Source organism: Hemicordylus capensis, chromosome 3 (assembly GCF_027244095.1).
Source record: "Hemicordylus capensis ecotype Gifberg chromosome 3, rHemCap1.1.pri, whole genome shotgun sequence".
In the NCBI taxonomy this organism is placed as follows: Eukaryota; Metazoa; Chordata; class Lepidosauria; order Squamata; family Cordylidae; genus Hemicordylus; species Hemicordylus capensis.
Window position 1 is genome coordinate 50750632 of NC_069659.1, and position 17718 is coordinate 50768349.

Genomic DNA, 17718 nt, shown 5'->3' on the forward strand with positions numbered 1-17718 from the left:
CCCATAGATTCTCTATGGGGTTCAGGTCAGGCGAGTTTGCTGGCCAATCAAGCACAGTAATCCCATGGTCATTGAACCAGGTTTTGGTACTTTTGGTAGTGTGGGCAGGTGCCAAGTCCTGCTGGAAAATGAAGTCAGCATCCCCATACAGCTCGTCTGCAGAAGGAAGCATGAAGTGCTCCAAAATCTCCTGATAGACGGCTGCGTTGACCCTGGACTTAATGAAGCACAGTGGACCAACACCAGCCGATGACATGGCTCCCCAAATCAACAGACTGTGGAAACTTCACACTGGACTTCAAGCATCTTGCATTGTGTGCCTCTCCTTTCTTCCTCCAGACTCTGGGTCCTTGGTTTCCAAATGAGATGCAAAAGTTGCTCGCATCAGAAAAGAGGACTTTGGACCACTGAGCAATAGATCAGTTCTTTTTTTCTTGAGCCCAGGTAAGACGCTTCTGACGTTGTTTGTTGTTCAGGAGCGGCTTGACAAGAGGAATACATTTGAAGCCCATGTCCAGGATCCGTCTGTGTGTGGTGGCTCTTGATGCACTAACTCCAGCCTCAGTCCACTCCTTGTGAAAGTCCCCAACACTTTTGAATGGCCTTTTCCTGACAATCCTCTCCAGGCTGCGGTCATCCCTGCTGCTTGTGCACCTTTTTCTTCCACACTTTTCCCTTCCACATAACTTTCTATTAATGTGCTTTGATACAGCACTTTGGGAACATCCAACTTCTTTTGCAATTACCTTTTGAGGCTTTCCCTCCTTATGGAGGGTGTCAATGATGGTTTTCTGCACAACTGTCAAGTCAGCAGTCTTTCCCATGATTGTGATTCCTAATGAACCAGACTGAGAGACCATTTAAAGGCTCAGGAACCCTTTGCAGGTGTTATGGATTGATTAGCTGATTGGAGTGGGACACCTGGAGCCTACTGTTGAACCTTTTCACAATATTCTAATTTTCTGGGATTGTGGATTTGGGGTTCTCATGAGCTGTACGCCATGATCATCACAATTATAACAAATTAAGGCTTGACTTATCTCGCTTTGCATGTAATGCGTCTATCTCATATATCAGTTTCACCTTTTAATTTGCATTACTGAAATTAATGAACTTTTGCACGATATTCTAATTTTTTGAGTTTCACCTGTATGTGTCTCAGGCAAAAGTAGACATTGCTACTTTAGATACTAGTGATTCATCCTTCCACATACAAGCCGTATGCTCTAGCCTTGAGCTACTGCCTATATGCCAGCAGATCTGTATTTTATTTTATTTAACACATATATACACCTATATAAAAACCTCAGGGTGGTTTACAATTTAAACAAACAGCAACTAAAACCTAAAAATCACATAAAACAGATTAACATTACCATAAATAAAACTTTAAAACATCATAAACTAAAAGCCTGATGAAACAGGTGTGTTTTCAAAAGATTTAAAAACAACCAAAGAGATAGATGCCTTTATCCAAGTTTGCAAATACGTTTTCATCCTCCTTTTGTCTTTGTACAGCAGCTGATGGGAGCAAATTCTCCACAAAACAAATGAGGCCCAGGCTGAACTACTCTTGCATGTATCTCTTCAGTACTGGAACTTGGACTACCATATGAAGTATATATTAGAAAGACATTCACAATTTGATTGCATTACATTGTACTATTCCTGGAGGATGCACATTTGTCAGTTTTATACTCTCATATGTCCTTCATCCAGACCTGCAGCTAAGATGTAGTAGAATCTCCAGAGTAGGGCTGAACGTTTTACAATGCTGCAGATATATCATGAGGCATGGGCTGAGCTGAAGCCATAAACATGCTTGTACAGTGACTGCAACTGATCCAGGTTGCCAACTTTTCAGTTGGCCTCTGTAGCTGTGCCTTTAACAGCAGCTTGATTTGCAAGAATTAGCCTGTGAACTATTTCAGGGCATGGATGAGCATTATGACCTGCTACTTCTTGCCTGTTCAAGCTTCTGTTAAAGTCACACATCAAAAACTGGCTGAAAAGATGGCAACCCTACCAACTGCTGAGTCCAATTGCGCATCAGTGAGTGGCCAAAGTTAAGCTAACAATAGATTCACACCCATGAGATACAACCTAGGGTTTCATATAAGTTTATTTACCTAATAGACTAGGCTAGAAAGAAGATACTTTGCTTTTACATCTCAGATTCAATAAAGTAAGACACAGCAAAGAAGTACCCTGAACAATAATGTTCCAGTTGAAGCTACGTGAAGTGAAATTTATTTTACACAAATTATTTTTAAGAAGCCTTTGAAATCTGCAGAGCAGTATATCGCGTATCTTTTAGAGAAAGAACATACAACATGATGATGAGTCGTGACGATATGCTATCAAGTGGATAAGTGAAAACATCCAGTAACATTTGCAACAAAGCATCTCAGCACATGGATTCCAGAATAATGCAACGAACTGTAGAAACAAGATAGATAAATATTCTGTGTGAGTATAAAGAGAACATAATTATTCCATTCTGCCCCTTTTTGCCTCTGCTTGAGTAAGATTTTTTAAAAAAGTTTTACCTGACTGGGAAGATTTGAGGAAAACACCCTTGTGTATTCTTCTCTATGAAATTGGAAATCTGTAGCACATTTCTGGCCATCACGGCTTTGGGTGCTTTGTCAATCTTTGTTAGTACAATCTGCAAAAAAGCAGATGATCTTTCAGAGCAGCTTTTAAAGAAGCTTTGACTGCTTTATAAATACATATTAAAAAACTAACATGCAAATAAAATATGTTTAGTATGTTGACACTGTTGATGTGTTTCAGATTCCTGTCTCCTCTGGAACACATCCTGTCATCTAATCTCTGCCAAGGTTTGCCAATTCTACTTACATGCTGATGGAGATTTTTTGTAGGAAATAAAATTATACGTTGGCCTTACCTGAAAGGTCATTCTCCTCAGGAGGATGGAGTGTATCCAAGGATGGGTTATGCCTTCTGTTGGGGACACTCCCCTGACCCCAACATTAAACCCAGAGCCACCAACCCAGAATTATATGGAACCCAGGCCTGTGTCTGATTCCATTTTATAAGAGTTCAATTAAATGCCTGAACTCAAGGTGAACTGAAACCCAGATCTCAGGACTGCCTCGTGTACTGCTCTGTGAAAGAGGAAGCAACCCAGCATTGTATTGTGAAATGGGCACTCACAGAAACACAAGGGCTAGGCCTGAGCTAATCAATATGCTAAAATGTAACTCACTATCAGATAATGTCTGTGGAAGAGGCCAGGGGCTGATCTCCCCTTTCCTGTTGCAAGAAGTCTATGCTAATCCTTGTCAATGATTGCTCTGCTATGCCCAAAGGGGATTACTCAGTTGCTGTCTATAGAAATTCCACCCTAGAACACCTGTAGATTTAGTCCTTTTACTAACACCTTCTGGGACCAGGCCCAAATCTGGGGACAAGAGAAGAGGCCCATTTGCAGCTCAGAATGCAGATTTGCTTTGGTCCCCTCCCCAAGATAGCAGCTAACAGAAGATGGGATTAAGATCTCCCTGGACTGCCTGAATAATTAAAAAGACATTATCCAGAAGGTAACAGCAAGTTGTCACCTTTTGGGACCCAGGAAAGATGATGGGAGATCAAAGGAAGATACAACTATAAAGAATGAGGCTTACTGGACAGAGAGCAGCAGTCTTTTGCCTACATGCAATCATGTACCTACAAGCAAGGTCTGCTCATGAGTAATCCAAGAGTTTGCTGCCCAAGCCGCAGGGCTAGAGGCAGGAACTCTTTCCATGGGAGAAGGGACTGTCTGTTTGTGGCTTCTGCTGCACAGTAAGAAGTCAGGACTTCGCCAGCCATGGTACCTTCACTCTCTGCCTCGCTCTGAGCAAACTGTCTGCTTGACCACCAGAAGCCAGACCACTGCTCCCAAGTTGCTGTTCCCAGCTACAGCCTCTCTCTTTCAGCTGAAAGATCCATCATTCTCAAGCCTCTGATCCTGGTAATATGCTGCCTTCACAAGCCTTGGATCCCTCTTCCCTCCTTCCTACTAATCACTGCTACCCCCTTCCTAACCTCCCTTCCTTCTCTGCTTCTCTCTAAGTGTTTTTATTTAGGATTTGTTAGATTATTAGATATCTGTAATTACTGACTGCACACACATATGTTAGTTAGGCACATTACACTACACCTTGAATCGGAAACATGTTTTTAATGTGGATTATTTTATCCTGATGAGCAACTTTTTATAATAAAGCCCATTGAACTTTCTGAGTGTGTCTCTATCTCTGTTTGTGCACCCAGATCCTACATGGTCACCATCTCCGAGAACCAATTCAGTTTGTGTATGATGTGACTTTCCCTCTGAGCATGTACAGAGTATGAAACCAGGTGTAGTTCACAACACTTCCCACTGTTCAGAGACAGTGCCAATCAGAAGAAGACACATTGAGCCTAGTGGGAGGTATCACCCCCTCAGACTCCAGGATTCAAAGCCCTGAAAATAAGAACGCTCAGGTGCAAACAGATTCAATCTCAACATAGAAAACAAGGTCGAAAAACCACCAGAACCAACGAACTGCCAGTAGCAGACTGAGGGGGAAGGAAAGACCCCTAGGAATATGCCTTATCACTAGCACAAAAACACGAGGGAGACGGACCACCTTGAAAGGAAACTGCCCAACAGAACAGAGTAACAGAAAAAAATGACCAGACGAACGCAGGCGGGGTGGATACACTCCATCCTCCCAAGGAGAATGACCTTTCAGGTAAGTGCCAACATATTCTCTCTCAGTTCGGAGGAGTGTATCCAAGGATGTGACCTACCAGAGCCCCTGAAACCTCCCGGGTGGGAGAGGAGGCTGGTCCTAAGAAGGCACTACCTGCTGCAGCACTCTACACCCAAACAAAGCATCAGCAGACACCAAGGTATGGATCTTATAGTGCTTAATAAATAGGTAGATATGGACGACCAGGTCGCCGCCCTGCAGATGTCAGCCAAGGGCGCTAGGGTGGAAAAGGCAGCCGAGGTTGCCGTGCTCCTGGTAGAATGGGCCAGGACTCCTACAGAAGGAACCTGACCTTGAGATGTATAGGCCAAATTAATACACTGGCAAATCCACCTAGATAAGGTGGAATTTGACACCTTCTGTCCCAAGGTACAGTTGCGAAATGAAACAAAAAATGACTCAGAACAGTGGAAGGCCTTGGTACGTTTCAAATAAATTCTAATTGCCCTGCACAAGTCCAAGGAATGCATGTCCTCTCCTTCGAAGATGCAGGATGAGGGCAAAACGAAGGCAACATAAGATCCTGGGCTCTATGAAAAAGGGAGTTCCCCTTTGGAACAAAGGTGGGATCGGTCCTTAGAAGCACATAATGGGGCGGGGGGGACAGAGCTCCTTACGCAAAGAAAGGGCTCCCAATTCGGACACCCTACTCGCTGAAGTTACAGTGACGAAGAACAAAATAAAAACCTCAAGGAAACAGATCTGAGTGGTTCGAAGGAATCCTTTGTTAACGCCGTGAGAACCACATTGAGATCCCATGTAGGGAACCGGTGGACTGTAGGAGAACAGATATTAACCGTACCCTTAAGAAAACTTTTAACATGGGGATGAGAGGCAAGACTATGGATCCCCACCGTGTGCAGGACTGAAGCTATAGCAGCAACCTGATGTTTCAGAGTACTGGGGCATAGCCCCCTCTTGAGACCAGACTGAAGGCCAACACATCAGCCACAGAGGCCTTAAGGGAAGAAGAGCCTGAGACTTACACCACTGAACAAAAACCATCCAGGTGGCCTGATAAATTCTCTTGGTAGGAGGCCTACGAGAGGCCAGCATAGTATCCAACACTCCCTGAGGATACCCATCCTGAATCAAAGATCCCTGCTCAACCTCCAGGCGAACAGATTCATCCACCCCAGTTCTGTGTGAAAGACTGGCCCCTGACAGAGAAGAGGGTCTGCCCCCAAGCTCATGGGAGGATCCACTGACATCTCTAGCAGATCGGAAAACCAAGGGCGATGAGGCCAGTCGGGAGCTATCAGAATTATGTCTGCATGTAGTGCGCAAGCCCAGCGGACAGTTTGTGGAATGACCACCGTTGGGGGAAGGTGTAAACTAGTCCCCTTGGCCAAACTGCCGTGAGGGCGTTTAAGTCCTCTGCACCCTGATATCGAAAACAGGACATGAAACATGGAAGTTTTGCAATTATTGGAGAGGCGAACAGATCCATGACTGGCATTCTAAACCTCTCCACAATGTGGCTGAACGTCTGAGAGTTCAGAGACCACTCCACTTGGTCCACCTGTGCCCGACTTACCCTTCTTAAGAACATTCAGAGAAAGGGAAACTCTAATTTCATTAGGAAGCGCATTCCAAAGCTAGGCAGCTGTCGCATAGGGGCATGAGAGGGGGGAGAATCCCGGCCTGACCCACTGGAAGAGTGCCTGGCATGAGACCTTGACTTTTTATTTTTGCTCTTAGAGCGCCCCCTAGGTGCACTACACCCCTGTACAGGCCCTGTTGGAGGCACAGGGCCCTCGGCGCCATTGGTGGGAACATCTGGCGGGAGCAATTTGCCCAACTCCTCCACCACAATGTGCCTGAATACGGCCTGCAGGCGCTCAGGGACCTCCTTCTCCACTTCCCCACCGCAGTGGCTACACTCATGCTGGACTGGCCGCAAGAATCCATTTTCCCAGGGCCCTCCCCGGCAGGCACCGACCTTTGGGTCCCAGGGCTCACTGAGGCCAGCAGAGAAGACTTTTGCAAGGGCTCAGCCGGGGGGGAAACAGCAGCACCGCCACCCTCTGGGGCTTGAGGCTGCTCTGCCTGGCCAACACTGAGGCGGGGCCACTTCTTGGGCAGAATGCTTTTGCCCACGGCTTTCCCTGCCACTTTGTGAGCCTTGTGGAGTGATCGATCCCCCGCCGGGCATTCTGTTTGGGTGGCAGAAGCGGACACTACTGCCCGAGCCCATGCCTCATCAAACGCAGAGGCGGCTACCGTGTCCTCGGAAAGAGAGGGAGACACCTCCCTTTCCATATTGCCAGCCCATGCAGCCATGATAGCGGCGGTGCGCGGTAGAAGCAACCTGTAGCACAGGCAGCATCCACCATCTCCCCTCCCTAGCTCACGGCTGAGATAGACAAAGGGAAAAATGGCCAGGAAGGAGACGGACTCTTAGGCTTACAACAAGCACCACTGAGTATAAAGAAATACAGCTCCTGCTCCGAGCAAGACAGGGCAAAGACTGGAATCTGAGAGGGCGATCTCTCCCACTAGGCTCAATGTGTCTTCTCCTGATTGGTCCTGTCTCTTAGCACTGGGAGGTAGGGAAGTGCACGGAACCACGGAGGTGTGGTCCGGCACTGGGGGGAGTGTGTCTTTAAGGGGGAGATAGCACTTACCCCACCCCCCCACTGCTCTTCCCCCTCCAGCGCTGGACTTTCTTAAAACTTTCTTGGGACGGCAGAGTTCCTCCCTGCCGCCTCTGCCCCCGTCGTCTTTAAAGTTAGCAAGCCGAAAAAGCTGGAGCCACGCATGCGCCCTTTGTGGTGCATGCTCGTCGCTGCCGCCGGCGCCGCATACGCCACAATGACGTATGTGGTGCGCGTGCGCCAGCGGCAACAACAAGTGTGTCGCAAAGGGCACATGCGTGGCTCCAGCTTTTTCGGCTTGCTAACTTTAACAACGGGGGCAGGGGCGGCAGGGAGGAACTCTGCCGCCCCAAGAACGTTTTAAGAAAGTCCAGCACCGGAGGGGGAAGAGCAGCGAGGGGGGGAGTGCTATTCCCCCCCCCTTAAAGACACACACATCCCACCGAACCGGCCAAATTCTGGACCGGTCCGGAGGCCTTTTGTATGGCCCCGGACCAGTCTGTGCACACTCCTAGTAGGAGGGCATAGCCCATCCTTGGATGCACTCCTCCGAACTGAGGGAGAATACAGCATTTAATTCTGTTAAGAATGCCCTCCTTCAAAAAAGTCTGAGGTCTCAAATGGAACATGTTGGGGAGGGGAACAACCTAACTGGGTCATGCCAGTGGACCCTCTAAATCAGTTACTGGGTTCAGGGGGGAAAGTGAAGCCATAACAGAACCCACAGATCTTCCATTTATATAGGGAAACAATGTTTTACAATCCATTGTCTGTTTCCCATCTGTTCAGGACTCAGCTTCATCAGTTACTCCTGTCTCCATTATGCAGCAACCTCTTGAGGTGGAGCAACAGTCCTAACTCTGGTTTTTCAAAAATCTATGAATTCAGATATATGGAGAGCCACACTTAGCACAAACTGTGGTTTGCAAACCAGCATCAACCCAAGGATTTAGATCCTGGTTTGCTGACCTCAGACAAACAAAATTTGTTGGCAGGCTCTGATTCAGACATTACATGAAACCACAGTTTTGCTAAACAAACCAAAGTTTTGTATTATGTCTGCACTAAATTTTGTATTATGTCTGAACTGAGACATCCAGGGTACTACCAGAATAAGTGTACTATACTGTAAAACTTTGGGAGATGACAGCAGCAAACCTATGATATAGTATATTTACTTGTCATTAATAGAATTACATATCCAGTGTGTATTTCTCCCAAGTGCACACTTAACACGTTAACAACTTCTGAAAATCTTGGCTGTGCTATTGTTGGTGCTTCCTCACAGTATTTTAAAGTCTTCTAGAAGCCGGAAATAAGATATACATCTGCAAGTAATTCTTCATACCCATTCTAATGTAATATTAGCAAAAACAGAATACTGTACAAGAGTTTAAATCTCCTATTGAAATGTTAAGACAAAAATGTGGAAGAATAACAACTAATCCATATATATATATATATATATATATATATATATATATATATATATATATGCATGCCTTGGAGTCTAACCAGTTCAATACACTGCACTTCAACAACCTTTATTTTTAAAGAAAGATAACTCACAACATAGGGGACCCCAAATTCTTCCAACATATCTACAGCAATCTTGTCCTCTTCCTGAATTCCCTCTAGGCCATCCACCAACAAGAATGTCCGTTTCAAGCTAGAGAAAGTAAACACAGCTCACCATAATGCTTAGCAGTAATGGGGGGAGGGGGGGACCAATTGCAGTTACCTGAAAATTTAAATGTGTATTCTCCATTTACAAATCTTAAATGTAGCCAAGAGCCCATATTTCTACCCAATCTGTGGTAAAATCCCTTTTCTGATTTGACAGGATGATTCAGATTACCAAGATACTATAGGATGAGTGAGTTCACTCTGGGGCAGTCTAGTCATTTGCAAGGAATATGATATAGGATGAATATTTATATACCACTTTTCAACAAAAGTTCCCAAAGCAGTTTATATATCTATAATGCGCGTGCACACACACACACAGTGGTTCCCTGTCCCCAAAGGTCTCACAATCTAAAAAAGAAACATAAGATAAACACCAGCAACAGCCACTGGAGGGATGCTGTGCTGGAAATGGATAGAGCCAGATGGATAGGACTCCAATTCATCCTGCAAGCAGAGGTGCATCTAGGTAATTTTGGAGCCTGGACCTATAGGCATTTTGCCCCCTGCCCCCACCAGATAAGCTGCAATGCACTATTTTTTACACCAGAATATTCTCAGGGAAAGCTGGGGGACAAACCCACTTTATTTTTATTTTATTTTTTTGCAGTGGGGAGAGGCTCAATAAGATACTTCTCACTGACTTGGAGAGATACCACATTTTGCATGGACAATCCTTAAATCCACCTTAAAATTAGTAGGCAGCTCAGCATTTGGAGGCCCCTCCAGGCCTGTGGGGGACTGGACCTCCGCCCAGAAGTCCAGTCCAAAGAGCACCACTGCCTGTAAGGCAGGTCTGCACAACTTCAGCCCAATCAGCAGTTGCTGGACTACATCCCCAGCCAATAGTCAGGGATGATGGGAGTTGGAGGGCTGATGTTGTGCAGTCCTGCTATACGGAATGGTGCAAGATTATTTGTAAAGTACTGCGTCTAGTCAAAGATTAAGTAGATGTATCAAAATATGGTATCATGTTACCTACCATACTTTCCTACTGATAACATTATAAAATGACAATTTTGTTTCGCTCACCTACATCATCAAGTTAAGATGAAATTGCAATTGTACTGCTATATTCTAAGAGTTCTCTTACTTCTGACGTTGATTTAAATATGGCTCCACCATCTCTGCAAAATCTTTGGGTGCTCTGTAGCCATAGCCTGGCATATCTACTAACGTAAGTAATTTTCCCACTTTGAAGAAATTCATTTTCTTCGTGTGACCCTGGAGAAGAATTGAGAGATGTTTGTCTTATTCGGGTTATTTATTTATTTAGTAAGTACATTTGTATACTCCCCATACAAAAAAGTCCCTGGGCAGTTCACAATAGAAAACCATTAAAATATTAACATAATTAAAACAGTTTAAAATACAATAAAAACTCTAAAACCAAAGCTTTAAAACTATAAACTAAAAAACCCAACTAAACAGTTATGTTTTTAGGTCCTTCTTAAAAACATTCAGAGAAGGGGAAACTCTTATTTCATTAGGAAGAGCATTCCAAAGTCCCGGGGCAACTCTAGAAAAGTCCCAGGTTCAAGTTGCCACCACCGAACTGCTGGGAACCGCAACCAGACCTCCCCAGATTATCTTAACAGGCGGTGGGGTTGATGAAGAAGGCACTCTCTTAAAAAACTCGGACCCAAGCTGTTTAGGGCTTTATAGGTAATAACCAGCAGCACTTTGCATTATACCCAGAAACCTATTGGCAGCCAGTATAGTTCTTTTAAAATGGGTGTAATATGATCTCTTTAGGCAACCCCAGAGACCAACCTGGCTGCTGCATTCTGTACCAACTACAGTTTCCGAATGACATACAAAGGCAGCCCAACGTAGAGCGCATTGCAGTAGTCAGGCTTGGATGTTACCAGCACTTGCACTACTGTTTTAAGGTTGTTTATCTCCAGAAATGGACGTAGCTGGCGAATTAGCCGAAGCTGATAGAAGGCACTATCAGATTGAGACCACTGCCTCAACCTGAGAAATTGGGGAGAGGTTTGGGTCCAGAAGTACTACCAGACTACGTACTGGGAGTACATACTCCCAGATCTAAACCACTTCCTAAGTCTCGACCTCCCACAATGAGTACCTCCATCTTACTTGGATTCAGCCTCAGTTTGTTCTCCCTCTTCCAGCCCATTATCACATCAGGCACTTCTAAGTTTCTGAATATCCTATACTGAAGAAGGCCCTGTGGAGGCCAAAACGTGCATGGCTATATTGGATACGGAAGGATACTTCTCTTCTGTGACCTACAGTTGACTCCACCATCCCACAGGATTTTACATTTGTACTTTTACATCATTCAGAGTTGATTGGACTTTTCACCCATCTGTATTAGATATTCAGAAACTTAGAACATCCTATGGAGGGCTGAACTGCAAGTCATAGTATTCTTGGTGTACTCACTTTGGAGACTTCAGTAGTGAGGTTTATTTTGAATGTTCACGCAATCAGTATTTCTTCTGAACCTATGTTTTTGATATGGATATTCATTACCTTTTATATGATGTTTTTATTGATATCATATTAAATACTTTCTTTATATTAATTCTTTATGTTCTGGTGTTCAGAGAGATGTTTTACACTCCTACTACCTAGAAGCCTTTTAAGACTCATGCATACTTTTAAATCATAACTTCTCAGACCACTATATCATGGTGAGTTCTTCTTTGTTCTATGTGCTTATTTGGTTGAACTCATATTAAGTCCTTTTTTTCCCCCCAGCCCTCATAATCTTCATCAGCTATAGTGAATTTTCTTCCCAATCCTTTCCCTCCAAGCTGAATTCTCTCCATGTGATAGAAACCTTTTTGACTGAAGAATATGTCACACAGAATAAAAACAATATGTTACACAGAACAGCTTTTAGTTCAACAATTAAACTGGATTTCCAAAATTAATGTAATACTTCCCCAAATGCCACTTACTGGAATTTTTGAAACTCTGACTTCAACATCAGGTGCCAGTGAAAACAAGGCTTTGATTAAGGAGGATTTTCCTACGTTGCTTTTTCCTAAAAAGCAAACCTGGGGGAAGAAGTTCAATTTAAATCATTGCACTTTTACAGCCCTATTCAGACATTCATGTTGATTTCTTTATATACATTATGGGAATTACTGTATGCATGCTCACTTTAAAAGTGAACCTTTAAACGGTTTTTTTGTACCTCCCCTGTCTTTGAGGGGGCACAGGCCCTCAAATTAGCATAGCTACATTTTCTGAGATTTTAAAAGCAAATTGTATGCAAATGAAGGAAAATTTGTATTGGGGAAAAATTTCTGAACATTTTCAAATTCAGTTTTCAAAAAAACCCACATCTCTGTGTGCACTTAGTAACTTTCTCCACTCACCCCTACATTTCAAGTAACGTAATTTTGGTTATACTACATCATCTTTCCACATGAATACCCAATCACAAGAGAATTACTTCTTAAGAATAAAGCCACTGACCTCACCTCAGGCAGTGATGATTGTGGGGTATGATCCATCCGAATGGCAGAAGTAAAATAATCAATAGCATGTTCACGTGATGGAACAAAAAACATCTCTGCTCTGTAAATATCATCATGGCTAGGAGTAAAAATCTGAAAGCACGATCTGTCCACATTAGGAGCTAGGTATCTGGCCAGATCTTGGAGAGGAAAGGAGATCTCAGTGAACTGTTTTTCCTGTAACTGCAGAACTTCAGAAAATGAAGCATATTTGGTAGGAGTTTTGCTTCTGGTTGCAAAGTGTCTCTGCAGCAGGCAGCTAATCATCAGAAACCTTCTTGCTTTTGGTAACTGGGCCATTGTCACCCATGGACTTTAAACAGCTGTGCACAATCCTTCATCAGCTAACTTCAGCACTGTCATGTATTTTAAAGAACTTTAGCTCCAGGTTTCCAAAAAAAGAGGGCTGATCAAAGAGAAGAAAGTGGGGTGAGGGTTCCTGTAGCAGCTAGCAGGACAAGCAATCACAGATTCATCTCCCATGGTATTAATGCACTTTATCACCACTTTGGTATGGATGTCAGATAGAACATTAAAGTGGGGCTGGGCATAAAATTCGAGACAACAAGACACAACCTATTTAGAAACAGTAAATTAATTATCAGAAGAGTGGATAAAACTGAAGGACTCCCCCCCACTCCAGAAAGAAAATCCACAAACAAGTGAGTACATCAATTTTCAACCAGTCCTAAACGCTTAGCCCTTTCAGATGCTGAAAAGTGTGTTATGTTTCCTTCTTTCATATCCCACTCATCCAAGGAACTCAAGAGTAAGTAGTGTTTTAGGCTGCAATACTAAGGCATGCTTACTACGCAGTAAGCCTCCTTGAGCTCTATGAGGCTGCTTTAGAGGAACATGCACAGGATCATACTGTTGTCCTGACACCACCCTCTTTGTAGACTAGAGTAGGTTAGGCTGCAAGACAAGGACTTGCCCAAAGGCATGCAGGTGAGCTTCCTAGCTAAACAGAATTGTGAGCCTTCATAGGAACACTGGAAGCTGCCTTATACTGAGTCAGATCATTGGTCGACCTAGCTCAGTATTGTTTACATTGACTGGCAGTGGCTCTCCAAGGTTTCAAGCAGGTGTCTCCCCCAGCCCTACCTAGAGATACCAGGGAATGAACCTGGGACCTTCTGTATAAGAAGCAGATGCTCTACAACTGAGCTATGGCCCCATACCCACTAGGGGTGTGCATGGAACCTTTCTGAGCGATTCGGTTCAAATTTGAACAGTATTTGAACCAAACTGCCAGTCTGCGAACCGTTTCATTCGATCCGGCAGGCAGTTCAGTTCGTGCTCTCAAACCAGTTTGGGATGCTTTTAAAGGGGTGAGAATTCCCCTTTACAAGCAATGGGGGGGGGGGGTCCCTAAGAACTAAAAGGGGTTGAGAAGAGCGGCTGCACCTTGGTGGTGGTGGTTCCTCTAGGCCCTACCGGTGCTCCCCCGCAATCAGCACAGGCCAACAGTGGCCTGGTTTAGGCCTCTGTGCATGTGTAGACTCTGCAGAGGTCACACAAACAGCCTCTGTGCATGCAAGCCAGGACCCCACTGATTGTGGCGGGGGGTGGGGTGCCAGAGGGGGCCTAAAGGAGCGCAAGCTGGCAGGGCCTAGAGGAGCTGCCACTCTGCCCGCCACCACTGCCACCGAGGAGCCACTGCACCCAAGGTGACTTTCCACCTGCCCCCCCCCTTCTCAACCCCTTTTAGTTCCCCTTAACAAGTATCCTGAACTGGTCTAACTAAGCTCAAACTTTGTCCAGCCCCTCTTTTGGGGGGGCCAGCCTGTTTCGAGCTTGAACTGGTTGAACTGGGCTGGTCTGAATTGAACCAGGTTTGATTCAAACCACTTCTGCACATCCCTAATCCCCACATCCCAAACTAACTCTTCAGTCAACTACATCGCTATCCCAAAATGCCTACCAATCTTATGTGAGATTGCTAACATTCATTCAGTGCCTGCCAGCCAGCCAGGAAAACTACATTTTGTTGCATTTTGCAGTAAACCATCATGAGGGTCAAACAAACAAACCTGGCAATATAAAAATGTAATAATAAAAAAATGAATTAAACAAATTACCAACAGAGGTTTTAGTCAGGAGCTTGTAGCTCATTTGGATTGCTTTTTAACAAGCAATGGGGCTGACACACAGTAGAACACGTTTTTAATTTTATTCATAAACCACTTTCTGCACCCCCCCCAATCCCCACATCCCAAACTAACTCTCTAGTCAACTACACCACTATCCCAAAAGGCCCACCAATCTTATGTGAGATTGCTAACATTCATTCAGTGTCTGCCAACCAGGAAACTACATTTTGTTACGTTTTGCTGTAAACCATAACAAGGGCCAAACAAAGAAACGTTTTTAATTTTATTCATTACACTTCTATCTTGCCTTTCTCCAAAGAATTCAGAACAGCCCACATGGTTCTCTTTCCTCCCATTTTGTTCTCACAACAACCCTGCCAGGTAGGTTGGGCTGAGAGTGCCTGGGCCAAGGTCACCCAGTAAGTTTCAGGGCTGAATGGGGAATTGAAGCCAGTTCTGGCCCTAACCATTGTACTAGCCGCGGTGCACACACCCAGGTATATGCAAAACCTGCCTTAAGAAAAACTGCGGGAGAGCAGGTAGCAGGCTCTTCGATAATATGCTGAGGGAGGTAGCAGGTAACACGTGTGGGGAAAGGTCGTGGAAGCACGCAGAAGGAGGCTTGAGAAAACCCACCGTATACATGCGTACTCGGAAGCAAATTCACGCTGAGTTCCACAGGGGTTTCCTTTGAGTAAGTGCCGGCGGGCGGGCGGGCGCTGCAAAAGTGCAACCTAAACGGAAAGCAGTGCCTGAAAAGGCACGCTTCCCCACCCCCGGTGGAGACTCAGCAGCGCCCTCAAGCAAGATCCGAACTTTTCTCTTTAACCCGGAAGCCAGAGCAGTGGACTCGCCTACTTCCTGGGCAGAAGTCCCGCGGGGGAAGCGGGGGATCCTAGACAGGGAAGAGCGGCGGACTCGCAGGAGCAGCTGTCGCCCTCCCCGCTGCCCGCAATGTGGGTACAACGACGCAGGGCTCTCCCTCAGTGCTCCCCTTCCCTCCCGAGGGACAGCAACCCATTCATTAGCGAGCGCCACACTGAACAACACAAGTTAAAATTCAACACGTTTATCACTCGCAAGAAGTAAAGTGGAGTTGGAGGGGAGCATGGCATGGACTCTGTTCTTTGCTTCTGCATTTGCGGGGCGGTCATTCGAACTAGGCATGACGGTTTAAATGCCAACATGTGATGATTCGGCGCATGTGAACTCTCTGTACACAGCCTCCTTTCATTTAAAATGCACGCAATCTATTTATGGCAGGGCTGCTCAACTTCTGCCCTCCTGCAGAGGGTGGTCTACAACTCCCATAATCCCTGGCAATTGGCCACTGTAGTTGAGGATTATGGGAGTTGTAGTCCAAAAGCAGCCCAGAGGGGCCAATGTTGAACAAGCCTGATTTACAGGATTATGGATTTATTAGCAGAACGTCTGCGCCCTCTTCCCCGGTGTCTCTGACGCCTGCCTGCCCAGCCCGCTCCCCTCGCCCCGTTTCTGGCCGGCTTTCAAGCCGGCCCGTCCCCTCCCCTTCTCCCGCCACCTCCTCACCCTGGCGGCCGGCCCACTGCTGCCTCCTCGCTGCTGCAGCCTCCATCTCCCCCCGCCATCTCCCTGCCGCTGCAGCCACCATCTCCGCCACCATCTCCCTGCCACAGCTGCCGGGCCAGCCGCCGCAGACACCATTTCCGCGCCCCCGCGGCCAGGCCCACCACCACCCCAACGTGGCCAGCCCGTCGCCGCCTTGCCTGCCTCTCCTCTCCGCCAACAACAGCCAACCGGCGCCCATCCAATCAGGTGCCTCCCTTGCCAGAACGCATAACCTTGCCACATCCCTACGCATGGCTGGTGGCTGGCTAAGATAATTAAGTCTAACTAGCAGACCTGGAGCCTCTGCGCCCTCTTCCCCCGGGCCTCTCTGACACACGCCCGTCCCGCTCCCCCCGCCCCGTTTCTGGACAGCTTTCAAGATGGCCCATCCCCTCCCCTTCTCCTGCTGCCTCCTCACCCTGGTGGCCGGCCCGCTGCTGCCTCCTCTCTGTGGCCGGCCCGCCCCCACCGCCACCATCTCCCCACGGCCGCGGCTGGGCCCACCCTCACCGCTGCCATCTCCCCACCACCGCAGCCAGGCCCACTGCCGCAGCTGCCATCTCCCCGCCCCCGTGGCTAGACCCACCGCCGCAGCCGCCATCTCCCCGCCTCCGTGGCCGGGCCCGCCGCCAGACCAACGTGGCCGCGTGGACGCCTCGCCTGCCTCTCCTCACTGCCTACAGCAGCCAACCGGCGGCCAGCCAATCAGTTGCCTCCCTCGCCGGCAAGCATAGACTTGCCACATCCCTATGCATGGCTGGTGGCTGGCTATGAGAATTATGTATGATGATGATGAGCCTCCAGTTATTCATACTAGACATTGGAATGGAGGCAATAGCTTGCTTTTAAGCAACTGCTGTACAAGAATATGGCAGAGTTGATTTCTTCATTGTAAAGCGTTCTGGCAATTTTAAAGCCTGCATGATTCTTGACATCCACAGTTGGTTCTTTTGAAGTATGTCACAGTTTACTTTGCACCTGTAAGCAAGCACATGAAGACAACTATGACCCCTTGGATTCACCACTAGGTGGCAATAAAGATACAAACATATTATCAGAGACTAAACAACAGTCGAACTGCAGCCGCAGGGGTACACAAGAGCTGAGCAGACAAAAATATCCACACCAGCATCAAGGAGGCAAAGTCTGCTTCAGACAGGAAGCTTCTTATCCTCTTCCTGTCTTCCGGGAAGCCATTAACTGGCCTTAGAGGGCAGGAGCAGTATGGGGCCTGGAACTTTTACACACATGGCTTTTAGATCTCATCTCTTCCAGAATAGAGAGTGCACGTTTGCACATCGGCCATTCGAGCAATTCTGGTTTCCCCTGAATTTGAGATGTGAATCTTAACTTCGTCTGGATTATGGGGGTGGGGCGGCATCCTCTATTTACCACAGCTGGTTTTTTAATAAGCCAGGGTTTCGGATATGCCCCAGCCAGCATTCTCATAAGAACAGCCGTCCTGGATCAGGCCCAAGACCCATCTAGTCCAGCA

The 17718-nt window shown here is 46.3% G+C and overlaps 1 protein-coding gene across 5 annotated transcripts; it reads right to left on the reverse strand.

The window, feature by feature from the left end:
• Window positions 1-2104: 2104 nt before the first annotated feature.
• GTPBP8 (GTP binding protein 8 (putative)) lies at window positions 2105-16875 on the reverse strand. Of its 5 annotated transcripts, none has more exons than XM_053306311.1 (7): window positions 16810-16875; window positions 12508-13119; window positions 11980-12078; window positions 10143-10273; window positions 8933-9032; window positions 2550-2668; window positions 2105-2439 (listed from the first exon to the last, which is right to left on the reverse strand). In XM_053306311.1, the coding sequence occupies exons 2-7, from the start codon at window positions 12841-12843 to the stop codon at window positions 2361-2363; spliced, it is 864 nt and encodes a 287-aa protein (XP_053162286.1). In that variant the 5' UTR covers window positions 12844-13119; window positions 16810-16875; the 3' UTR covers window positions 2105-2360. The 5 variants fall into 5 exon arrangements, with proteins under 5 accessions (XP_053162286.1, XP_053162287.1, XP_053162284.1 ...); XM_053306312.1 differs by having other exon boundaries at window positions 12508-12949; window positions 16810-16867; XM_053306309.1 differs by lacking the exon at window positions 16810-16875 and adding an exon at window positions 15273-15782.
• Between the last annotated feature and the right edge of the window lie 843 nt (window positions 16876-17718).

Coding starts and splice junctions, on each gene's coding strand:
- GTPBP8 (XM_053306311.1), bottom strand. CDS start 12,843: ATGGCCCAGTTACCAAAAGCAAGAAGGTTTCTGATGATTAGCTGCCTG. Junction 12,079..12,507: donor CACAATCATCACTGCCTGAG/GTGAGGTCAGTG, acceptor TTCTTCCCCCAG/GTTTGCTTTTTAGGAAAAAG. Junction 2,669..8,932: donor AATTTGGGGTCCCCTATGTT/GTGAGTTATCTT, acceptor GCTTTTTTGCAG/ATTGTACTAACAAAGATTGA.